Genomic DNA, 26775 nt, shown 5'->3' on the forward strand with positions numbered 1-26775 from the left:
TTCCACACCTGTTTTGTTTGAATCGCCTCATTCCACTTCCTGATTGCCATACACTATCGAGCAACAATGGATTGCTGTAATGGACTGGCTACAGAACTACACCAACGTGGCAAAAACACTACAGTAAAAATTCATCTGTACAAAATTGATCCTAAAAATACACGTATACAGTACATATTGCTAACCTAAAAAAAGGAACAAAACAACATCATCTGTCATGTTTTCTCATTGTAAAAATATCAAAGAAACAAATTTGAAAAAATAAAGAGTTGCAAATGCACATTTTCTTTCCATTAAAGCAATATCCATATGGCTTAAGAGTGCAGTCAATGTGTGCAAAGGCAGTTTATTTTATCTCATTTCAAACCCAAAAGAATTCCTTGTCATTACATTCATACTTCTCAGAACTAAACAAAATAAAACAAAACATGAAAAGCTTCAAGTGAGTGTTACTCTTCTCATCAGCAATTCCCAGACTGAACACACAGGACTCGAGTCAAGACTGATGGTGCCTGGACAGCAGATCAGCTCACAATGTCAAAAATGGTGTACTGTACAACTGTCCTTCAGCTTCAAAATGTCACACAGAAGGTTAAACTGGAAAGAGGACAGAGTTTACTTTTGTTTTCACCACCCATGACGTATGGTGGTTTCACAATTAGATGAGTCACTCTGATATTGCAGTAGAGGTCCGCACTGCAGAAAGAGAGAGTGTTCATGTCAACGTTTCCTTGTGAATGCATTTCGGCTCCTTGCTACGCAGTCTGTCAGAAGTTTCGCAGTCACTGTTGTGTCCTCTAAACTCTCAAGTGCAACATCTTGGGGCATTCAACTTTTGAAGTGAATTGCGGGTAATATGATTAGTGTGATTAAAAGTCCTCTAATTACAAAAGTCTTAATTCATTTCATTTTTAAGGGCAATCTTTTTTTAATTAAAAACCCTGGTAACAAACAAGACTATTATTTCCCCTTTAAAGTGGCAGGCTGAAGAAATGTTTGTATTCCTTCTGAGAGAGAGGCTCTTTTCATCTGCTGGGTCTGTTTTGAAGAGGATCAGACTTATCAGGGTGGGAGCACCTCTATGTACCCTTGCTTTGAGCCCAGTCCTTGAACTCCTATTTGCTCTTCAAAGTCAAAGCCGTGCACAATGAATACACAAAATCTAAATGCAGAGATTCTCTCCAGAGAGAATATCAGCATTTCTGGAAAGGAATTTTCCATCTATTTTTGCAAGGAAACAAAGGGAAAGTCATTCCTTCATTTTGACACAGACAAACTGGCACTGTCACAAGCTCTCTCTCTCTCTCTCACTCTCTCCCTCCCTCCCTCTCTCTCAGATATGCATGTATAAACTAAATAATCACAAAGTGTAGATAATTCACACATACACCTGGGGACCAAGGGCACTAGAGAGGCTTAAAGCTTAAAGAGGTGGCTGCATTTCCTCTTCTGCCAGTAATACCGTTTTTTTTTTTTCTTTTTGAAGCTGATGACTAAATACCGACAATTCACCTCACTCCCTGCGTCCCACCGGCTCACTTGGCCCCTCCCCTGCCCACCGGTGTGGCACCGTATGTCACACAAAGGAGGAGAAGCCTGTGACAGGGGTCCGTGAGCTGGGGGCGGGCTGGCCGGCCGGTGTGTACACCCCCCCGACGCTGTGCTGGGTCACCACTGTCTGATAGTAGGCCTCGCCGTCCCCGCCGGCGCACTCCTCGTAGGAGTAGGCCGGGGTCTGCTTCAGCCCCTTCTGCTGCCGCTTCCATGAGTTGTAATAGGTGGGATCGCTCATGTAGTGGTTCACGAAGGAGTGCTTGGGCTGCTCGTCCTCGTAGTCGCTGTCCGTGGCCTTTGGAGAGATTGGAGAGACGATTAGGTCGCCACGGGGCACCTCCAAAAGGATGACACTTCACTTCTCTGAGTTCTAAGGCTGTGTCAGTGTTATGAGCAGAGGGAAAGGAACTTAATGGAAGAGAGATCGCTGAATCCAATACTAGCTCTGCGCCTGGTGCCGTCTAGCTAATCACCGCTCTGTTGTTTGGGTGGAATGGACCGGAGGGCTAGGAACAGCCTCAGCACTGCTTGGAGGGTTTGTTTTTGAGTCTTACATGGTCTTGCAGTGAGGGGGAAAAGCACTCACCTCTGATTCGGAGATCTCTGTAGGTTTCTCTGTGAGAGTGGTGCTCTCTGTCAGGACGGCGCCGTTGTAGTTGTTGCATATGTCCTCATCGGAGTAGTGCAGCCCGCCAGGGCTGGGTCGAGGAGGAGACCTGGAAGCCAGACAAGACGTACTGGTGAGGCGGCTTCCCTCTGACTGACCAACAGGGGACTTTTTCTCACAGCCCATGGCTCTGAATGGCCTCTCTGCCTCCGTTTATGCCAAACATATATTATTTTGTCCTTTGTTGCTACTGAGGTAGGGCGCCATGCATAGATCCATTAACCAATCTCCTAATAGAGTCTTCAGGATCTTTTACAGCCTCCAATACCATGAATAAATGATCAGCATCGATACCAGCCCGATTTCCTTCAAGGCAATTCTGGGAAATGTGCCAATAACCTTTGATAATGAGGTTTATTACAGTACCCAAGGGCAAGCTGTGAGACTCCTGTAATTACATTTCAAGGTTTGTCCGGTGTGCTAACTGGACTGTCCAGGGGCTATATGGCCCAGCCTCCCCTACTGGCCCTTCATTACACCTGCCAGGGGAGGCACAGGAGTGTGTTAGAACTCCCATCATCCTCAGCACACTCACTCACAGGCTCTCTCAGGAAGCCATTTTAGCACAGGCCCTGTGACACGGTGTCACTCTTTACTGTATACAAATAAACTACACCCTGCGTGTGTTTTAGTGGCTCACAATCTGCTGGGCATCATTTTCCATACTGTCTGCGATACAGGGTGTCCTGCATCTCTTCATGACTTTCTCACAGCAAAGCCAGTTTTCTTCAAATGGTACCGAAAACACTCACAAAAGCAGAGGAAAGAGGAATCCAGCAGTGTGAATGATGGTGCGATCTCCTATAGCGGTTATTAAGGAAGGTTGCAACGTCTCCAGCTAATGGGCCTTCCTTACCTGGTCCCATTCTTCTTCAGGAAGGAGCTCTTGACATTGAGGTGCCTGCTGTTGAGCTCCAGGGCAGTGAAGCCTCCATTGTCCAGTGTGACAGACTCCTCCACAGTTGAAATATGCTTTCCTGCATTGAAGATGAAAAGACTTACTAATTTCCTTGTAAGTAGTCAATAAAGTCCCACATGACTTCAGTATGACTCTATGGACGCAGGCTAAGTGAAGAGGGATGGTGTCTGAAAATCGGGTCAGGCGAGGCCATGGCAGCTACACTGATTAAGCCTCTGAACGGACCCAGTGTGCTCCCCCCTCCTTAATTGTGCCTCTGCATGAGAACACTGCCAGGGTTCCCTTGGCAACCTGGATTAAAAGTGCCACTCTGAGCAACCTTTACTTGGCAGTTGTTTTTTTATTGACTTTGGCAGCCTCTCTGAGATTCTGTGGCGATCATGCAGAGAGCAGATCAGACAGACTGTCAGAGAAGCAGACTTAGACAGACAAACAAAAACAGACAGACAAACAGACACAGAGTGGCCGGATGGAAAAACAGACACAAACAGAGGGACGGACAGCTAGCTAGAGACAAACATGTGTGGCTGTACTGTGAGACACACGGACAGACAGACGGAATGCCTCACCGGTTCCGCAGCTCTTGTACTTCTTGCTCTGGCCGTGTAGCACCAGCCCGAAGATCACCACCAGGATGAGGATCAGCCCGCACAGTGCCATGACGATGAGGAACCACCACTCCTCGTAGAAGGGCGTCTCTGACTGGGCTGCGTGTGCATGCGGACAAATGCAGACAGACAAACATGTTCAAAATGATGTTATCTGTGCTCTCAGCAGTGAGCAGTTCCAGCTTTCAAACACCAGATGGCAGCAGAGATTAAAGAACAATTATGGTGGACTGTAGAACAAAACTGCATTCAACTTTAACTTACAAGTAAATGGGTGTTATTGCAGTTCTCACTGTTCAGTTTTTGACATTGTGCTGAGAAGCTCTGTTATAACAGCCAGAGAGGTGAACTGACTGTACATCTCTCTCCGCTGTCCACAGCACACAAGGTTTAACACAGGGAGTGGGAGGGATTGAAAGGTCTCTCAACAGGGTGAGTGAAAGTGGGCCTGAGTGGGCTTTGTAATACACACAGAGTGTTATGTGGCACAAACCAGCAGTTTGATAAACACAGTGAGCACCTACAGTGACCTTGCATGGTCACATGCCAGCCTTTGCCACCCTCACGCAATTATAATAACCAGTCATTTCAATGTGACCTGAGTGTATGCACAAATAGGCTGTTATCAAAAGAGCTTATCGTTTGAATGATTGCCTGAATACATTGTGAGCAACAAATGGCAGCAGCAGGAGTGGCCTTCGGAGGGTGTGTTTCTCACAGCGATTCGGACCGATCACAACAAGGTGCCAACATTAGCCTCCATTGTGCCATCTGACACATTTGGATTTAAAGGAGTAAACTGTATGTACAAATTAGCAATGAGTAGAAGCAACCCGCACACATCTAGCAGAATGCCACATCAAAAAGGATGAAATGAAGATGAAGAACAGCTATTCTTCTCTTCTAATATTTACTGTATGCTGCGTGGCATTTACATCTCTTATGACTTGATTCCAAAAACCATCCTTCGAGGTTCTCTATGTACCTATGACTTCCCCCTACTGTTCACTCTGTCTTGTTCTCTTTTTAACCTGGTCTCTCATACTGTCAAAACAAGTAGAACATTTTACACACAACTAATTTTTCCAGATACAAAATCTTTTTTGTTATTGTTTCAGTTAATCCCTTAAACTCCCTGGAGAGCAGATTCATTTGAAAATACCACCCCGAAGCACACATGCCATCTATGACATTCTTGGCCTTTGATCTACATGACGTGCGATTATCCTGTTGACATATGATTCATTAGAATTTGATGACTGAAATGTTTTTTTTTGGCCCAGCTCAAATTGTGTTAACCCCGGGCCCTATCACTTTTACCTGTTCACAAAAGAACGGTGGCTTTTACCTTACATTATTGGCATTTAGCAGATGCTCTTATCCAGAGTGCTTACATAGGTTACAATTTTTTTACATGTTACCCCGTACTTTGCCCAAGGGTACAAGAGCACTGCCCCAGCGGGGAATCTAACTGGCAACCGTTCGGTTATGAGTCCTGCTCCTTACCACTACGCTGCGCTGCTTTTAGGCTGTAAAGCACGTGCGGGGCGGAGACGGGAGTTACTCTACCTGACATGGCAGCAGAGGGCACGCTGGGCTCACCATAGCCAAACTGATTGACGGCGATCACCCGGAACTCGTAGCTCACCCCCTGCCTGAGGCGGTCCAGACTGACTGAGTGAGACGTGCTGCTGGGGGACAAGTGCTTGACGAAGGTATCCCACAAGCCCTCGTCTGCAAACACAGCAGGAAGGAATGTCACAGCCAGTGTAAATGTCATCACGGAGAGGAGACTGTGCTCCAGGACATCTCCCATCTAAGCAGAGCATCTGCCTGCAAATATGCTGCTTAATGCACGGCACCCCAAACCTCTCATTTAAAAAAGCTTACTCTCTCACAGTAAATAAAAAAGCCAGTCCTTCTCTTGTCTAAAACCTAGTCTTTGAAAGGCAAGTTAAAGCTTAATATTGGAAGTACAACGAAAATACATTTGTACTGCAATGTGTTTATTTCTGTGAACTACTGACAAAAACCTGCTGTGAAAGCCAAGTAAATACAGATTTTCAAAAAACCATTGCAATACCCTTAGGTTGATTACAATCCCTGAGCACTCTGATGAGCTAACCTGTTTCTAATTTTAGCTAACTCCAAGTTCCATGAATGAAAGTTGCTTTGATTTAGTGGACTCAGCACTGTCACACATTTAAGACAATTCATCATTCAACACCAACGACACTGCTTTTACAGACGAATTCAAAGCTGACATTCAGGTGAAAACAAGTAAGGATTGACTCTGTACCTGAAGGACGTGCTTCAATGACATAAGCTTTGACAGGCCCCGCCCCTGTATCTCCCGCCGACCAATGAATGGTCAGGGCTGAGGAAGACTTTGTGATTGACGTCTGGATGGGGGCACCAGGAGACCCTGCGGACAGGAAGAAAAGCCTCTGCTGAACAGAACTCTACAGCAGGTGCGGCTAAACCTGCTGCAGGCAAGTTGCAGGACAGCTTTGGTTCTCTGAGAACAAAAGCACAATTTAAACAAAATGAGGGACCTGTTTCAAGCCCATTTATGCACCCTTGTGCCTTTCTGTCCCAAAATGAGATCCAACAATCTCTCTCAAAATGGAAAAAAGGAACGACACAAACTGAACAGACGGACCCTTTGGCTGACAGGGGGAAAAGAGTGAAAGTGCACCGCACACAGCTCAGTGTTTAATGAGGGAAATCAATGAAAGTTTGCAATGTTGCCTCCTCGCTCACACCACACTCCTGTGAGCTATCGATCCATGTTTGATGAAGTGCTTTTCTGCTGTGAATTCCTGATGTGCCTTCATGGACCATGACAGTCTTCAGCACTTCAGTGGGCAACATTTTGCCCTGCTGCAGACCCCCCCCCCCCCCCCCCCCCCCCCGCATGCCAGGCGGTCTCACCTTCCACAGGTCCCGCCGTGATGTTGGCCTCCAGCTCGGGCCCGAAGCTGACGGTCTTGGCTTGTACCCGGAAGCAGTAGGTCACGCCTTTGGTCAGGTCTCGCACCTTCAGCCAGCGCTGCCAGTTGCCCTTGATGTCCACGGTCACCACCTTGCTCACACCTGAGTCACAGCCAGAGAGCACGTGCACACTGGTGTCAGCAGTCGAAAGCAGGAAACACACCTTCATGACAAATGTACCAAAACCTGTCATGTGTCAACAGGTTTATTCAGTTTAATGGCTTTTTGACATTTTAAAGTGGATGGTTTGGTAGATGGTACTGCATGTTGTGATTGACCTTACATTCTATGTTCCTCTTCCAGAAAAAAAGAAGTACGATTTAGAAAGGCCTACTGTGGATTATTTTGTTTTAATAAAGAGCACACAAAAGAGTATTTGAGATATTTCTGCCAAAGGCAGCATTTTGTTTCATTTAGCGGCTTATGTAGAAATGGACTTGTTAAGTATACAAAATGAGTTTTACACTTCAAGGGCTGGCTGAACCTGTTCACTCACCATGTATGGGGGCAGAAGGCTCATACACCACCCTGTACCCCTCCACCACACCGTTGGGAGACAGCGGAACCCCCCAGGACACATTGAGTGTGGTAGTGGTAACCTCAGAGAAAGTGATAAAGCTGGGGACACTGGGAGCTTAAAGAGAAGTCAAAGGCTTAAGTCAGACAAAAAACAACAAAAATGAAAAACAGCACAAGACACCCACATCAAAGTGTAAGCTGGGTGCCTGAATGACTTTCTCCACAGACTCAGGAGCAGATTTAAGGTAACTGTAATACGATTAACAAAATTAAGCAGATTACTTTTTAAAAACATTCCTTAGAACACGATTCAGTTTTACGGCTGTGGAACTCAATGACAATGTTCACATGCACACAGTATACCAGATAATGGTCCTTACCCTGGTTGTGAAAATATTTCGAACGAGCTGTTTACATCATGAAATACAACCAGTGGTAATATTCCCTGTTTACATGGTAATCAAAGTATCTCAAGTAAGCCCTGTAACAGACACGCGTGCATTTTCTTGCTAATTTCCTTGTTTGGTCGAGTGGGTCAGGAGATGCCTGCCTGTACATTATCTTGAGTTGTGTTTCATATCACTTTTACAAAACAGTTTATTGCAAACAATGGTTCAGATCAATATTCTCAACAATGGCAGCAACAGCAACATGAGAAAATACAATCGGCAATTTATGCTGCACTGAAACACTCTTAGACAATCAATGGAAATGCATAGCCCAGATTGCTGGGCAAGGGCTGTATTAGTGGTAGAATTTCAGGATACAGAGAGGAAAGAAAACATCTGTTTGCCCCAAAACCTGTTAGAGAAGTTATGTGAAATAACCAGGAGCATTATAAAACCCTGCAATGCCAAAGTGGGCATGCCTGTGCCATTTGACATGCATATTGCTACTGCCCTGTGCAAGTTGGGAAGTATCACACAGCCGTAAATTAAAACTTGGCGCCCACAAATGCACTATGAAAAAATTTGTTTATAAGTTCTGTGAAAGCAAAGTTGGCAACTGGTTGATTAAAACACCTGTGTGAAGCATGCACAATTTCTGGAAGAACACAGCAACTACACTCAGATTATAGGTAGTGTGGACCACATCCCTGTACTGCCTCCCGGTGATGGATACAGAGACTTTCTAAATCAGATAGGATGGGCATCTTACTACATGTGCTCCAAAGAGCAGACTAATTCATATCGGGTTGAGATGGAAGAGGTCAGTTGCAGCATTTCTTCAAACTGTAGTGACAGTGCGTGATGTGACATTTACTTTACACTGTAAACTTCCTAGACAGAATTAATTACCACTCATCGTAATTGCCTGTTACCACCTCTCAGCCAGGCTGCTTACAGCCTATTCTTCTGTTCACGCAGCGACTCTCTTTATTGCTGCTTTACATAAACCAAGACAAGGCGGATTATTAACAGTAAAATTTTTTATATCTGGGGTTGTAGAGGATTAGTGCCTTCATTAAAGTCACACTTCGCACAATATATCTGATCAGGCAAAGATGGAGGGTAAATTAAAGTTATATGAACCAGCTTCATTCACTGAATTCTAAACATCCGCTCAGTCCCGCGCGCGTCTTGCTGGTCAGCATGGCTGAAAGTGAGCACTTCAGAACACACAGGCACCCCCAATCAGATGTCTCTGCTTTTACGCACAGTGGGAGGGTCTGCTTCCTGCCAGAGGTGCTAAAGGTATGACCTCACTGCACTTTTAAGAGGCAGACATAACTAGAGTTGGACTACAGTGAAGTAGGGACATAGGCTAGTAACAGAGAATTATACCTGTAGTAAAAAGTTGGTATCAAAAAGCAATGACAGTTCTTTATACTGTATGTATCTATATAAATTGTAGGCATTTAAAACCCACAGAGAGTTAAGTTGAACATACCAAATATTTACCAACCATCCTCGTAAGGCTCATTGACTTGGTATGAGTGTAGCTCATCCAACAGAACAATTTCCCTCAGGTTAACTTTTGAAACACCTTTTAAACACCTTTTGAAACACATTTATCATTTCCAGAAAACTTTTGATGAATCTCAGGTTCCCATCAGTCACAGGTAGCCACTTATAACTTGAAGTTGTAAACTTTACACACAGCATGTGAAACACACTAAATTGGAGCACATTTTGCAGCCCTAATCGAGCATGTGTCATGTTTTGCATGAGCCTCACCAGCCTGAAGAGTGCGCCCCCTCCTGGGTTCGCTGAGAGGGCCGTCCCCTGCAGCGTTGAAGGCTGACAGCTTCACCAGGTACGTGGTGTAACTGGTCAGATTCTTCAGCCTCACTGTCGTCTCTGGGACGAACAAGATCTTCACCTTCTCTGTCTCGTTCTGATTGTCCTTCTCCCAGTAATGGATCTGATTAACATTCAAGAAGCCATCAGCCATCAGCCACGGCAGGAAATATGAGGCTTCACACACTCGTCTCCAAATTTAAAGCATCTTGGGAATTCTAGTCCTCACACACTTCTAGCAACCCCTTATGATGGACAGACAGTGATTTGATGTTATTCTGTTTTTAGTAGAAGAGTAAGAAGTAGATGCTTTAGTATAAAGTTTGGTTTATTTGAAGACATGTAGTCATGAGAAATGATTTGAAAAAAATGTTCAAGATTGACAGTCAGTTGGGAATAAGGAATAAGGAATAACATCATGACCAAAATAACAGCATAATTCAGAAAGGACATGTATTTCAACATGATTTTCAACAAAATTACACTAATGATACTGGGGTCGCTGATAAATGATTATTACTAAATAATTGAATGAGTCTGTCCAGCATAGGTAAAGAGGGAAATAACTTTAAAAGTGTTTAAATGTGTTTGGATGAGGCCTTTAAAATGCATTGTTCACCCTGACAGAACATCAAACACAAGGTAATCTGTCTCTGCAGAAACAGCGATTTGTGAAACAAACAGGATGCAATAAAATGCACAGCACACAAGGAGGAAAGGGAGAAGATTCTTACTGAATATTGATTCATAACAGCACAGAAGAAACAACAAAACTTTTCTGAAGGTTTCCATTTTCCCAGAAGTGAAACAATGGTAACATGATGAACAAGTGAGGGAATATTGATTTGCCATCGGACTTGTATAATGTAAAAGTCATCTTATCTCACTTATTAGTGTCAGTACTTTTGTAACCAGCACCCTGTACAAAAGTACCCACAGTGGGAAAAGTTAATTTTTTATGTACGAGGAAATGAGTATACTCAAATCAATATTGTTTTTTAGTTATGGGAGGGAAGGGGAGAGAGAGTCAGAGAGAGAGAGAGGTAGACCTATAGACAAACAGGCAGGCTCATAGACAGAGACAGACAGACAGCAGACAGACAGACAGACCAACAGACACAGTGCCCTCACCTTGTAGCCCTGGATGTTGCCGTTTTGAGTTTCCACAGGAGGGGGTTCCCATAGTACCTCCAGCTGTGTGGAAGACAGGGCGTTCACCTGGATGTTCTGAGGAGCCACTGAGGGAGCTGTCAGAACACAAACAGAGTTAGCATAACAACATCCAGTTACCCAAAAACAAACTCATCGCACACAAATGTGGTCACACTGTTGCTGAAAAGAAGAGATTCACTTTCACAGTGGTCTGTGCTGCTTCAGTTACAGTGAATTCCAGACTCAATTTGAAGCTAAGAGCACTGTTTATCCTGCATTAATAAGTATTGAATACATAGACACAAATGTAAACACACCCTTAAGATGTCATCATGTTCAATCATTATGTACCTATTAAGAGCAACATGGCTAGTCCAGTTAATATTGGAAAATGTGATGTACAGCGATGTTCAGCACTGGGCCTGCATATGAAGAGGACATAGTGTACACTGCACTGATTATACAAAATCACACAAATGCACAACTGATTACCCCATAGCAACTGCTGCTTTTAGAGATTCTTGTACCCTGATGATAATTTCAGATCACTAAATCCTTCTGATCTGGTCCTTCTGAATTAATATCTGTTCTCATGTGAACTCATGCATTTTCAACTTGCAAGACCCCATGGTACTGACACATTTCAGGCACCATACTTTGGAGGGGTTTCAGACTATTGCTCAGACAATTGCTGCACACAGGCGAGACAAATAGGAACTCGGTGTGTGAGCCCAACAAGACATAGTGGAATTGGAGAACGTTATAAGACTGATGTGAGAGGAGCCAAGTGCATGAAGAAACCAAAACACGCTTGTATTTCCTCTGGATATATTGTTGTCTTGCAGAAAAATCTATTCTGGTTCTCTCTCTCTGTCATACAGACACAAGTCACACACACACCCAAACACACACACACAGTCTTACAGCCATAATGGTGACAGTGGATTGCATTTATACAGAACCAAATTTAGCTGTGATGTTAAGGCAAAGAATTTTTTTTATGACAGTGAGCAACATTACATACAGAAATAGGTTACATCAAGAAGTACTCAAAGGAAACAATGTTGAGTGACTGCTTTGAGGATCGGTCAAACCAAGACAAGGTGTAGTGCTCAGCGATGTGACGCGGTGACCCCTGCGGTCGGTTTTGGAAACTGCCATGACGAGGTCACAAGGTCAACTCTAACACACTGCTCGCAACACATGCGTCCCAGTGTTCAAAGGACACGCGTGCAAAAGGACGAGGGGCGGGGAGGACGGGTCCAAAATAACCGCTGAGAGAGGGGACAGTGAGAGGGACGCCGACGTGGCGTGACCTTCACGCGCCTCCCCGCAAGCCTCCCCGCTCGCCTCACCTTCAGGAGGTGAGGTAATCACCAGGCAATGAAGCCATTTGTTTGGCTCCAACCCTTTCCCTCTCCTCAGTGCAATCTCCCCAGCCTGGCCTGTTCTAATGATGATGTTAATAACCTCAGCCAGGTTGCCCAGCCAGCTGCTTTGGTTCATTATAAGAGATTCATATTTACTGCACCATTAAACCTCTCACCACGGCAGGAGGGAAAAAAGTATTGTTAGCAGAAAAATCAGGGAAAAAAAGAACTACACCCTCACCTAAATCAATTTGTCCACAACTTTATAATTTGGTGAAAGGACACCATAAATAACCCGAACACCATCTGGAGTCTCTCTCATAGATTGCTGTTTCACCTTTATTGGAGAGCTATTAAAAAGACAAAACAATGCAAGTGACAGCTTTCATTTTTTTCTCCCCTCACTTCTACTTGTTTCTTAATGTAAAGAAATGCATCCACGTACTCAGGAAGATAAAAGCGTTTTTGCTTGTCTAATGGGTCATGCAATGGTGTAAGACCTTGCAGCTGTCTGTAATTGATCAAATGAGAAGCATGACAAGGAATCTGAAGCAGACATTAGCAGCAATGAGAGCAAATGCTTTATCTAACTGTATACAAGACGGTTTATTTTACACGTTTCATTCTATAGTTTTTTTTAGTAAACTATGGTATGTTATTACAGTGTTCACACCTTTTTGTCACAGCACTTGTCAGCTGTCATAACAAAATTATTATTTATTTTGACCGCGCATCAAAGCTATTCCAGACTCACTGAACAGTTTCTATATGTACATTTACAGTGACAGCCAAGGATACCTGCTTAGAAACATGGTTTTAACTAGCTTAAATAACCTGGTTTTATAGTGCTCCACATATCAAACATGGCTTCACTGAAGTGAAAGCGAATTCTGGCAGATGCAATATCTGTATAGCGGAGTGGCGCTGCCGTTGGGAGCACAGACTCCGCTCAACCGTGAAGAAAAACAATGTCACAAACATTCCAGTCCATGCATGGAACACAACAAATTCCATTCATTCTTTTAGGGTAGTGGCTTGAACTTTGGTAGGAACTTTCTACTGTAAAAAGTACATAATCTACTTGCAATGACCAGAGTTAGAGAGATGAAGAGAGAGGGAGATAAATGGAAAGAGAGAGTTAGAAGATGAGAGATTTTTACAGAAAAAAAAAATCAACATAAATATTTGCTGCAAAAATCACAAAGATGCAGATGTACCAGTGTCTAAAGGGCCCATGGCATTCACTAACTGCAGAGAATACGTGGCGGTCTCTGGGTCCATTTGCAGACACAGGACATGTTGTTCTTCTCCCAGACAGTTCACTACCTCAATTTTTAGTGACAAGACACAATCTATGTCTTATTTTCACAGAGCACAACAAGGCTGCTGACAACGGATCTCCTCTGTAATGCTCAGTCCTCACCCTGGTCAGCGCCGATGGCGCTCAACCTGTGTATTGACACACCTGCATTTGCATTTCATTCTAAGCGGCTGAGTTGCTTTTTAATCATTCACTGGGATATAATTCACTCTCTCAAATCACCCCACCAAGAGTGGTTGTCATCGTTCCCCGCGGAGCGTTCAGGTCATTGCCGTAATGCGCGCGCGCGTGTCTGAGTGCGTGTGGGCGAGAGCGTGCGGGCGAGAGCGTATGCGGCAGGGGTGGGGTGGGGTGGGGGTGGGGGACATGTCAATGACAGTCCTTGGTGAGCCATTCCGCTCCATGACAGAACGATATTCCTTCAAAACAGAGACGTTCAAAAAAGCCATCTCACCCGCCCGTCCTCAACATGAGAAATATGCTCACCCAAAGGACATCATCACTCCACGTTGCAAATCGGGCATCCATAAATTGCCAGAGTGAGAACAACCCGAGCAATGCAGGAGACAGGGTGCCCTTACTATAAATGACTTGGCGAACATTAGACTACTGTCAGACCCAGCTGAAATGAGAAATCTGCCCTGGTGGAACAGAAGGTCACGGTGTGGGATGAGACTGCGCTTATTATCCATCTGACAGGAGACAGACGCCACCAATTCACCAATCTATTAGGAGTACCCGGGAAAAAGCCAAATGGATATTGGCCAACCACAACCCCATTTGTCCAAATAACAACTAGCTGGGGAAACTTCGGGCTGTTAAACTGGCGAAACTTAAACAAAAACTTTTTTCATGCCTGCTAAAAGGTTATCCGACATGGCGGTATGCTGCTTGGTGGAGTGTACACACGTATTATTGTTCAGGTGAAGTGTTTGGTTGCGTTCTCCCTTTACACAGGTTAGCACTGTTAGTAAATGAGCTCAGCATGAAACGCACAAAGCCACAGCCAAAACAGCTTCCTGACAGAAGCCCTGCATGAATGAGTCCTCTAATGACTTCCCAAACTATTGTTGTTTCAGTACTGTCATAAATTGTATTGTACAGCAGTCTTCATTAAAAACCCCAAGCACAAGCCTGATTACTGTGCTATTAGATTGCGATGACTGTTCAGATGAAGTGGTGTACTGGCGGGTGAGGGAAAAAAAAAAGGTTCCCGATAAATGCATCCTCCAAAGGCATTGATTTATTGTGCAACTTTCCCGAACTTATTGAGATTCCAGAGGAAGAGCAATTCACTTTTGAATATGATATATGGTCACACGCACAGACACAGAGGCATTTTCTTTGAAAACAAATCTGATTAAAAAAAAGGGTACGATTACCCTGACGACAAAAAAAAAAGAAAAAAGTGAGGGCTTGAAAAATGGACACGGGGAGGATGCTGGCCATAAATATGGAATGGCGTGGCGGTGATGAATGCGCAGGAGGTGAGGAGCAGCGCCCCGTGACAGCCATCACTCTGAGTCGGGGCGTGCCATGCATCGCGCTCTCTGTGGAAACAGGGGCGGGGGGCTTAAGGAGCTCTCTCTCTCTCCCCTGTTCAATCAGGAGTGCGGGGAGCGCACTGACGCGCGGGGGACCCCGCACTTCATATCTGTCAGCTCACCTCGGGCCGCCCGCTGACTTACACCGACATCACCTGCCTCTTCCTCTTCTTCAAGCCCCAAAAACCAGCGGGGGTGACACTTTTTGCCCCCCGGGGGCCGGGCGGTCAGCGGCGTGCGGTGGGAACTGATAACGCGACGCCGCTGAGGCAGCTATGAATCTGTGTTCCCGCCAAATGGATTACCCTTTACTTCGACGGTGAGAGTTAAGCAAGGTTGGGGCGGTGTCGAAATGGGTGACCTCCAGCATTACAGCAGCAGCTGCCATTACAGGAAGCAAGTCATGCCTTCAAAGCAATGTCATTTCGAGAGTGCATGACTGGAGAAAAAAAAATCTCATGCATTTTGATGGCTTATAAAATGGAAGAAAAAACAACAACCAAGGAACTGGATAAAGAAACAGAGACTTATGAAGGCCAGTATTGCAGCTGACAGAGTTCGGCCTTCTGAAAAACAAAATAGTCCTATGAACTTTTTTTCCCACTACATTGCAGCTTTTGGTTGTTCTTTTAACTTCATTTATTCATTGTGTTTGCATTTCATGTTTGATATTAACAGTCACACTTGAGAGAACACCAAGGCTTGTTCACTGAAAAAAGATCAGTTTCAAAGTGAATCAAGATAAAGTTAATCGTATCTATAATGATCTGGGAAAAGAGGGGATAATCATGTAAAACACAAAAATTTAATATGGAGGCTGCATTAGAAGTACCACCATTGAAGAATGTTCTAAAACAACAGTATTTAACAAAATACAGAAATGTCATAATAAGGCACACAATGTGCATTTCAATGTTTATATGCAACACTTACGTTTTACTTCATGCTATTGTTACATCTGACTAATTTTAAAAGAAATGAATAAATGTAGTGCCACTACCATTATAATAATGCATGAAATGGTGTAAATATCCAGAGCAAAATGCAAATGTAAAGACACAAAGTGCAATCTGCAGAGTATAGGAAGGTTCATCACTCCATCAACACAAGAGTCATTGGTGTCAGTCACTCCTTTTAATTTCAGTTCTTTGAATTAATGTTAATGTAACATACAGACCTTTCTCACAGACTAGTAGTCATTTGTTGACATTTCAGAAAGCCCTGACCTGTTAGCTGAAGTTAACAGGGGATAGAGCCATCAAAGATCTATAGGAACTGAGCTCCATCTTGGTATGTGATGTATGACCTAACACGCACTTAACCATGGTTTCATTCTTAAATATTTTGACTTCGTCATTAGTATATACGGTTCATTTCAAATATACTGTATATGTATCTTGTGAATGATAAGGAAACATTTTGACAATAAAAAGGCATGATAAGAAATCCACACACCATAGGAACAAGATTCCTACCTGCTTCTCCGACAAAGACCTCCACAGGTGCACTGGGCGGACTCTCCCCAATGATGTTGTAGGCTGTCATCACAATCTCATAGCGTTTGTACTTGTTCAGCTCTGGGAAATGGCAAAGACAATCATCCTGAAGAAAACTCAATGGAGAGTGATTATGTCTGGATAAGTTACAAACACACAACCCAAAAGAAAAAAATGATATTGTATTTATAATGTGCAACACTTTAGGAAATAATTTAGTTTTTTTGTATTTCATGAAACTAACACTGTGGTGTTTAATGGATGCTAAATGGAGGCCTCAATTTAAGAATTCAGCAGTTGAGAAATTGACGAAATTTTATAGGATTGTTTTATTCTGGAGATAGGATGCCAAAAAAGTGCATACATTCCTCTCATGTTGCCTTTTCGGTCATTCTCCAAATGCCATAGTAATTCAATTACTACACGGGAGCTCAGATGAAGATAATGGCTGTGGATCGTCACAGGTCTACATTGTTTCTGTTAAGAACAGCTGTTTTCAGAGATGCCTTCAGGCATTGGTCAATAGTTGGGGCTGAGGGGAGCTTCAGGGATCTCAGGGAAGCAGAGTTTTAACGAGTTGTTATAGATCTATTTCACACTAGTGAAACCGCAGCCCAGACCATCCCCTGCTCCTTGGGACCCCCCAGCGATGAGTGACGTGCTTCTTGAAAATGAAATAACTGAGGTCTGCGGAAAGAACACCCCTCCTTCGGAAAAAGCTTGGTGGGAATTTCTGTGGTTTAGCTCCATTAAAGAGCATTGAGCCATCTGGGCTGGTGGACAGAGGCTTTGCAAAGGTGGATGTTGTGAAATATTTGGTCTTGTTTGTTTAGTGCAAGGATTAAGCTTCATTTAATTCTTTTCCTGTGTGTTATATAGGGGGTAAAAATGCGCTGTACCATCAGATCTTTTTTTGCCATTACTCGACTGTATGGATCTACACGGGCATTTCATTATTTCCACAAACACGGCACGTTAAAGCAGCACTCGCATATGCAAAGTATCATTATTTGTAATACATCGCGAAGATATCAAACATTCGTCTGTGCACTGGGAGAGATATGACTCTGCATGCCACATGAAAACAGAAAAGGCTTCACAGACTTCTGAGACTCCTCTGTACACCAGGGAATGTGACGCACCACTCTGACAATCTGGAGGCTAAATTGTTCCCGGGTTCACAGACAAAATAGGCAAATTAGAGGAAGTGCTTGTTAACACAGAACAGGGTGCGCATTTGGGATTACGCGCTTTTGCCGGAAGGAGCATGAATATTTTGTTAAAACTTCAAAGTAAAGCACACTTAAATAGACCGGCAATTAAAAGAAACTTACGCGTTAACTCGAATTCTGTTAACAAAGCACTGCTCACAGTCTTGAAAGTGCTTTTGGCTGTTTGAAGCAAACAGAGAGAAAAAATAACTTGTTACACACCAGACAAGCCTTTATCACAAAACAGAGAGACAGACATCACAAACACAAGTGAACTGCAGAATATATGAAGGGTGATGTTTAATCTGTAATTAACTGCAGTAAATATTCATTTCCTGACATGGGCACAACACACAGACTCACAGCATGAACTGCTTCCACAGTGGACATAAGCGCACTGTGAAAAACGCCCGGATGTGTTTGGGCTTTGGGATTTCCAGTTACACAAACACATATAACCAAAAACACAGATCAGGTGCTTTTATATGTCAGGAATACAACAGAAAATCTTTCACACTTTACCTTACAGCACCACAAATATCTCTCCTCTCCCATGGCCTACTATCTTTCCACCCCTACCTCCACTGCGCCTCCACTGTCATTAGACGCTTTCCTCATTAGCACTTCAAAGCCACATAAATAAACATAGTTACATGTGTTTGCTGCAGCACAATGGCACCGGCTTTGTCAGGGTATCTCGAGCGTTAGTCACATCTGAGAGGAGCCAGCTCAGGAGGAAAACGCATTAGGCTGGGCTTTTTTTTTGTTTGCTTTTTAGCATGCCGCCGCAGATCAGCTCCCCGCCACAGTGCTCACAGGAGCGAGTGAGGGAGCGTTATTACCGAGGAGCGCGCAGAGGCGGCGTGGGCCTGAACGTTTAAGGAGACGCAGGATATTGCGCTCCTGCCCGGGCTGGTGGCAGGACATTAAATATGCTCCCCGGGCCGGGGGGTGCTCCAGGCGTGTACATTTAAATGCTGTCAGCGCCAGGTCCAATTTGTCAGAACAGATTTAATACCTGCCACCTTGTTACGGAGATGAGCGCTCCAGTGTACTCAGAGCTGAAGACTTGATGTTAAAGTCATGATCCCCTCCCACCCAGTGTGGACCTGGTGTTTAATGAGTTCATCTCATCTCTGCCAAAACTGTGCCAGCCAATTCAAAGCTTTTCTAAAAAAAGTATAAAAAAATAAACAAAATAAAGATATATAAATAACAAATAGGGATTGTGCCAACACTTTCATTTAGCTGTTTGCTGGCTTTGGCGGCACAATTCAACTTTCCACTAATTGATATCCAAAATGGAGCATTGGGTTTAAGTATAAAAAAGTGCTCCAATTCTGCAACAGCAACAGTGACTGAATGAGGACAAGATACACATATAGGCCCAAAATGAGGCCATCTGACACTCCTACCTGTGATTTCGGCACGCGTGGCTGAGTGGTTGGACACTGCCTTCGACTCGGTTGGAGCGTTCTCATACTGCAGCTCGCGGTAGTACAGGCGGAATCCCACCAGAACCCCATTCAAACTTTCCTCCTTGGGTGGCTGGAATATACAAAATTACATTAAAGGTCACCTTTGTCTCATTGGTCTGTGGGTTCTTTCACACAATGAAAGATAAATTGCCTCGAAAAGGCCTGTTTTTAAATGGCTTGCGGGATGTGAATGTGTGTTATAAATTGCTATTTCCCATCCAAAGTATTACAGATCTTCTTGCACATTACCCTCATTCTGCAAACGGCTAATAGATAAATAAAAGATGAGAATTAAATATGTGGAACACCGAGTCAGTAGTTAATTAGCAAAGTCCATTCCGAAAGTAATTAACTCGCTGAGGCCCACAGTTCCATTGATAAGACAATCACATTTAGGGGAGATGATCCAAGACTCCTTAGGTCAGTGAGTAAGGGTTTCTACTGCTAATTAATGGGCCTTTTTAGTATGTACCTGTAAACGGATCGTCTGCATGATGTATATTAATTAACCCAGGCTACCCAAGATCTCTTAACTCTGAGACTGTATATCCTCACCTTCAACATGGCGACAAGGAACGCAACCCGCATAACAACTACTACATGACCTAAAACAATAGACAGCTTAAGCGATAAACGAAAGAGGGCTTCTCAGTTTTCTAACTGTCTATGGGATTCAGAAAGTGTTATTAAGAGCCAGTGTTATGCCCCAACCCCCCATATGTATGACTTTCCTACACTCATATCAGTGTATGCATCACTTAAATTAATATGTCACGTTCAATTATCCATACCATTGACCTGTTCTGCACAGACTTCTCATTCTTCATCTTTCTATGCATGACAAGCTAGTATCTCGATATTGCTTAATTGTTCACTTTTCTAGTGGTCTGTCAAAAGTGGGGCTGCACTGCAGATGAAGGTGCAGTTAAAAGCCAAGGTTCAGACTGCATACCTGCCACTGAACAAGGACAGAGGTCGTTGTGGACGGCTTTACGGCCAAAATAACAGGTGGTTCATCAGGAACTGCAATGAAACAGAACACACATGAGGATTCCATTACCTCAATTAGTCACGCTTCGGCTCTTCCGTCCTTATAATTATACACCTTTCTACCCAAAGAGCAAAAAAGCCCCTGAATTCAGCACCCCTGGAGATGGGATTATAAAACAAAAAGGTACCAGTGTGTTGAGACAGACTTATGGGGAAAAAAACATGAAAGTATTTTCAAAATGAATAGGTTGCTACAGAGGCACAGAAATCAGGTTTTCCCTTGAACTTATTTCTGTTCATAGCCTCAGCTGTTCAAATGTTTGATGACATTGCCACTCATGTGCGCTACATCCTGGGATTCTCTCCAGACACAGGTAGAGCGACGTGAGATTCCCAAGGCCCAAAGCGGCTGTGATGCATTATGTCCAGGTGACCGATCTCATTTCCTGCTGTGGATTTTTCACTAATTTGTCTTTTGAAGCACCAACGTGTGTGAAGTATAGATGCCAATTATACTCTTGGTGCACACATAAACGTAAATGGCAATAACGCATCTCCTTTATTTACATTGCACATGCTTTTCTGTAAATGTGAAACGGTCACACGCAGAGGAGAACAATGTTTTTGTGTTCTGCCAGCGATCTTTGCGAGGGCGAGCCACAGGCAGAAGTGAGGGGGCACAACATATCTCTCTCTAGGCTGTTTCATAGCGGAAAACAAATGAAAGGAATCAATACTGAATCTAATAGGGTATAAAGGGCTGGCTGCAACACCTGCATCTCCACTCACCATCCTGTAAAGTCGTAATTGCGTCCGTCTCTTTGCTGTAGGCGCTGTCTCCAATATCATTAGTCGCCATCATTCTCAGCTTGTACGAGGTGAAGGGCTTCAGCCTGAAAAGGTGGCACAACCTGGTGGTTATTTCACATTTCTGAAGTGCGACTTCACTTCAAAGCACGAGCCCTCGCTTGCACCTGCTTTGTAGGAAGCCAAAAACTCGGCCGTCTCCTGCATACCCTTTCATACACAGTGTTGATTGTTAATGGGGTTGTGCAGCACCAGCGAAAAGAATCCCCTCTACAAACATATCAGCAAGCAAACACCAAGAAGTCAGCGTAGCAGCACAACCTGCCTGCTTAGATGCACTTCAGGGGAAAAAGGAAGATATGCTTGATCATGAGTAAGGTTTACTTTCTTTGGGAACATATAACACATGTACGTGTAGCAAAAACCACATGTCTCTGTTACACGTACCATATTTCTAATAAAAACCCTCTGTGACAGGTAACTAGAGGTTCTTTGAATTACGGGATTTTGGAACACAAAAAAATAGAGACACGATCTGTACTGAACTTAAACTTCACCCTGGTTTAACAAACATTAACAGTCTTTTCTGTTATATGTTAGCGATCGGTGCTCTTTGGCGATTACTGCACTTGTGGCATAAATTAAAGATAATATCAGGTGTGTGTGAACAGGGAAATGCCGAAAGATTCTCAGCCGCTCCAGCAGCCCGATAGCTGCAGTTAAAGCTCATTGTATAATTGAGAACGGGGGGAGCATCTTGGCTCGGATGCCGCAGACGGATGACAATTTGCCTCGGCAACAAGGACTGATTGAAGCAATCACACCCGTCCGCAAATCACAGCCAACTGAAGGTGGGTCCGAGACCCCAATCACCATCAAACTGCTGTCAGTTAAAGAAGATAGCATTGACAAACTGTTGCCCTGTCAGCTCCAAAGACGGAGGAGAACAGTGACTTCTCAGACATGAGGGACGGATTACAAATTTACGCCAGGGGCAGTGATAATCATTGGAATCTCTGTTGAACTACGCAGTGTTTCACCTTGACCTCTGCCACTGATGGCAGCTAAGCTAGGGCTATGAGACTGCACTGATTACCTATGCTGCAGGGGGAGTGCTGGCCCCACCGGCTGTCAATACGCTCCAGGTCCCAGAGCCTTAATCTCCAGACAAACAAATCAGGCCTATATAATTTATCCAATGACTTAGCGACCCTCTGGAAATGCAGTGGGGGGGGGGGGGAAAAGCAGGTGAATGAGAAAGTATGCAGCAGAGAGAGGGAGTAATCATAATCAAGATAAAATAGCCCTTGGAATGCATATAAGAGTACCAATTTACTAATGGCTGCATAATCACACCGCCAGTGGAAGGGGGGGTTCAGAGGCAATGCTGTTGCATCCATTGTTTGTTAGACTGAGTCTCGCACCCCACACCACTGGGGACTTAATAGATCATTACGGACAGAAAGCCCATTCAGGTTTTAATCGCAGCACTGTTAGATCATTTGTGTAATGCGTGGAAACGGTGAGGGCTCTGGGATGAAAGCTGTGATGAGAACATGAAATATGCTAGAGGGAGAAGAGTGCTGTGGGGTCATCTCCTCTTCAATCACAACCAGCTCACTGTTTGCCTGAGGCAAACCTGCATATGCATGCACGTATAACATCCACTTTGCTATAAATATCCTGTCATAGGGCACACAGCATTACATGTTTATTTAGCTCGAGAAGACAGATTCTCTACCAACAGAGTTACATAGAAAGTGACTCCATATTCCTTTAAAAAACTGACTTTAACCGAGAGTGCACTTTCATTTAAAAAGAGCTGAACAGATGAGATGGGCAGATTCAATCATATGTCAATAAATTCACCAAGAGTCAGTTCATATGACAGAAATGGGTGTTTAGCCATATACCCCGACAGCATTCCTAAACACAGATGGTGTTTGGCCATATAACCTGATGGAATTCGTAAACAAAGACAGTGTTTGCCCATATACCCAGATAGCATTCCTGAGCACAGATGGTATTAGATATATTCTGACAGCTTTCCTTAACACAGACAGTGTTTAGCCATATACCCTGATAGCAGGCCTAAACATTGATGTTGGTGTTTAGCCATATACTCTATTTAGCTATATACCCTGATGACATTCATAAATGTTGAGAGTGTTCCATAGTGGTCCTAAAGGCAGATGGTTTGTAGCCATAAAGCATGTTTAGTGATATCCCCTCATAGCAGTCCTAAAGGAAGATGGTATTTAGCCACATGGTGCGTTTAGCATTATCTTCTCACAGGCAGACAGTGTGTGCTGGGCGCTCGTACCGGTCCACCTCCCAGGAGGTGCTGTTGTGGCTGATGGTGGAGGAGTGGACCTGCCAGTCCCCGTCGGGCAGCTGGCGTATCTGCAGGGTGAAGTAGCGCACGGGGGAGGCGCCGTCCCCGCCCGGCACCCAGCGCAGCAGCAGAGAGCGCGACTGCACCTCCCTCTGCGGGACGCTCAGCTTCTTCGGGGGCTGCGGCCGGTCTGCAGGTGGGACGCCAGAGGGTAGAGGAGCGTGAGAACCCCACCCCACCAAGCCCAGAGCCACAAAGAGTTAACGGCACGGCGACGACAGGCGCGCCGATCGATGGAGCTGCTGGCGTTGATGGTGTGAATAATTACACACGTGGCTCCTACAAGTGAGGGGCCAGGCTGCTCGTCCTGCCCCGGCCTCCCCCCACTGCATCTCTTTAACTCCCTTAACACAACACCGCGTGCCGCAATTGATTTTAATAGAAAAAACTCGATAGAGAGAAGCATAATTGTTTAATTTTAAAGGTAGACTTTATTGATTGTGATTAAACATGCAGGTCGTGTAATAAAACGGGTATTGATTGGACAGACTGTCGGTGTGTGACCTGTCTCTCACAAGTTTTTAAAGCCTGATTAATCAGCGTTTATTTCTTCAAACCATCCCTCCCTTATTTATTTTTCTTTTATTGGTCTTTCTCTATTCATGAGAATATGTGAACTTTTAATAAGGCAGCACCGGGCTGGCTAATGGGGTCAGCGCTTCTCAGAGCTGTGGCACTCCGCTTTTTATTTATGCAACGTTATGCTGATCCTCATCAAAATATTCAATTTTCTGCACAGTAGAAAGACAATCAACAGAAGTGGTGACCTTTCAGATTAATTCAGTGGTGTTCTGTACAAGAGGAGGACAAATCCTTTTAAGCATATTCTTTATTTCAATTGACCATTCAATTACACTTGAAATCACTTTCTCATTTTTTTTTTTACAAAGCTCAACATGTCTCTTGTACATGAACTGTAGAGTCAATCAAAAATGATCATGAGATTAGTAAAATAGCACTTTGTGATAGGGGATTAAAGACATAATTGGATTTAAAACATGGGCTCCTCCAGCATGAACAAGTTATTAAGACCGGTGAAAACTAATCACGTAAGTGCTGCTTGGTGACGCTCAGATCAATCAGCATCTCTTGTCTGCATTATGGAAGTGAAGACATGGAAGAGGTATGGACCCTCTGCATGGGATTATCTCTCTTGAGAAAAAGTGGAGGGCGATTCCTAACTGTCTGGACAGGGTTCAGTGAGGTGCCTTGATGCAAATGAGAGAAATGCATGTGAACTAGGCACTGCATGTGTGTGTGTGTGTGTGTGTGTGTGTGTGTGTGTGTGTGGCGGGGGTCACCTCGTCTCTCTGTTGTGATGACCACAGCTTCTTCAGGTAGTCCCCAGCCCTGCTGTGTCCTGGCGGAGATCCGAAAGATGTATGCTGACTCTGGAGTCAGCCCAGTCACTGTGAACTGGCGGGCGTTTGAGCCCACCTCCACTGTGGTGAACTTGTTGGGGTCACTGGCATCCAGGCGGTATGCGATCTGATAGCCTGTAACGAAACCAGCAGTACAACAAACATGATGCTATATTGTTTTTTGAGCAATAATAATATTGTGGGCATAAATGATATATTTTTTTTCCTGAAACAATGTAATCCAACAAAAGGAGGCTCAGATTATAATGAAACAATCCCTTTTTTCTTTCAGGACAATATTCCCGACAATATTCTCCTTCAGAAATATCTGCAACCAACACAGAAAGACAGTTGATTTTAAAGGGGTCTTTGCTGCATCGTGAAATTTGTTCTGCTATCCAGCTTCGAATACAACCCAGATAATGTTGGAAAACTGCATTTGAAAGGGCAAAGAAAATCTGATTTTGCATATTGCTGCGGTCAGAAACTAGATTACTAGTCCATTATTCTATTATAATACATTTCAGCAAATTTCTTTCAGAAGGAAAAAAGCTTTGAGAATCCCACAATAAAATGTGCTGGAATCCTTGTTGGATAACGTTGTTCTAGCCAGCTAGCCATGCCTAAGACCACTCCATTTTTAATTTTCCCCTCTAATGGAATATACTGCTCATTTAGCCTTTGACAGTGTGCCCATATGGGCGCCGTCCCCCTGTGTGTTTGAAGAATTCAATCCTCGGATGCGTTTTGTCATAAACTTGCTCGGGCCCTGTCTCAGACAGATGACATTTTATTATTGTTAAGCCCACTCCATGACAGGCAGTGGTGTCGGAAGTGAGTGAAGGTTAAGTGGCTAATAAATATGAGATGCGGACAGTTGGCCTGCACCGTAAACCCCTTTATCTTCTCTGTTGGGAATTACACGTCCTGCAATTCTGTCACGCTGGATGTAAATGCATTAACATACCTCAGTGGAGCACTCTGTTTATCTGTGGGACGCCTGCTTTGGTGCAAGATATTATTCGATTCCTTTTTTTTGTGTGTGGTATCACCCCCCCCGCCCCAAACCACCACCACCACCCCCACCCCCTTTGGCTGCATAACCACAAAGTAGGCCATCCCTAGTCCTGGAACATCCTCCGCTGTGGGCCTGGTATTTCATTAAAACGCTCCCACAACAAGCCATCAGCACTAAACAAAATAACGGCTCCCTCAGCCTCTTCTATTTCCGGAGCTTTCTGCTGGAGATTTCAAGAGCGCTGGAGGCGCAAACTGCAGAAAACAGTCAGAGTGCTTTTTTTTAATATTACTGCAGAGCTGTGACCCATGACATGTTTTTCCGGGCTACTTTGGAAAAGGTTTCCTCGGTCTGGGCAGCAAGCCATGTAATTGGCTAGATCACCACCCTTACAGTCCTGGAGCTTTCATTTTCTCTGCTCGTAGCCTGGCGATCACTGATCCTCGACCCGCTGGCCACACCCGGGCGGTCACTCTCAATAGCAGCCCGCCCAGTCCGGAGTGACGGAGGGAGGAACTCAATTGCCTTCAGCCACTAAATACAAAAGATGCCGGCGCTGGAGGGCAAACACTTTTCATGCTGTTGCTGCTGTCTGCATCCCCCCTTGTGCAGATAAAGACCTTCAGCTGTGCGTCCAGCAGTCTGTTCCTGCTTCTGTGTTCATTATCAAAACAAATCTGCACACACGTTTAATACAATCGCTGGCCCTGAATGCCAGCCCGCACTGCATTTCTCCAAATTAAAACACTCCATTCTCCAAATGCTATTAGTCCTACATGTAAAGGGAAAATAATTCTATTTAAACTCCAGGCAGATTGCAATGGCTGCTTTCTGTGAGCTGGATAATAAAAAGTCTAGGCCATAGCCCACAGACAGTGGAAAAGAAAAAAGAAACGTGCATTAACCCCTATCTCCTCCTGACACACACACACACACACACACACACACACACAGACACAGACACAGACACACAAAGACACACACACACACACACACACACACACACACAAACAGACACACACACACACACAGACACAGATACAGACACACAGACACAGACACACACACACACACACACAGATACAGACACACAAAGACACACACACACACACACACACACACATAGACACA

At 44.3% G+C, this 26775-nt stretch overlaps 1 protein-coding gene across 2 annotated transcripts in view; it reads right to left on the bottom strand.

The window, feature by feature from the left end:
- Positions 1-330: 330 nt before the first annotated feature.
- The window catches only part of sdk1b (sidekick cell adhesion molecule 1b), a 314207-nt gene continuing 287762 nt past the window's right edge, over positions 331-26775 (bottom strand). For both annotated transcript variants that reach the window (XM_036528197.1, XM_036528191.1), the window contains 17 exons: positions 24567-24761; positions 23194-23395; positions 20853-20956; positions 20026-20096; positions 19011-19143; positions 17719-17775; positions 16364-16465; positions 10633-10748; positions 9439-9625; positions 7239-7376; positions 6683-6844; positions 6048-6173; positions 5318-5482; positions 3710-3847; positions 3078-3198; positions 2141-2270; positions 331-1849 (listed from right to left, as the gene is read on the bottom strand). In XM_036528197.1, the coding sequence (XP_036384090.1) occupies positions 1577-1849; positions 2141-2270; positions 3078-3198; positions 3710-3847; positions 5318-5482; positions 6048-6173; positions 6683-6844; positions 7239-7376; positions 9439-9625; positions 10633-10748; positions 16364-16465; positions 17719-17775; positions 19011-19143; positions 20026-20096; positions 20853-20956; positions 23194-23395; positions 24567-24761 (2420 nt within the window). In that variant the 3' untranslated portion in view covers positions 331-1576. The remainder of the gene's footprint in view (positions 1850-2140; positions 2271-3077; positions 3199-3709; positions 3848-5317; positions 5483-6047; positions 6174-6682; positions 6845-7238; positions 7377-9438; positions 9626-10632; positions 10749-16363; positions 16466-17718; positions 17776-19010; positions 19144-20025; positions 20097-20852; positions 20957-23193; positions 23396-24566; positions 24762-26775) is intronic.

Source organism: Megalops cyprinoides, chromosome 1 (assembly GCF_013368585.1).
Source record: "Megalops cyprinoides isolate fMegCyp1 chromosome 1, fMegCyp1.pri, whole genome shotgun sequence".
Lineage (NCBI taxonomy): Eukaryota > Metazoa > Chordata > Actinopteri > Elopiformes > Megalopidae > Megalops > Megalops cyprinoides.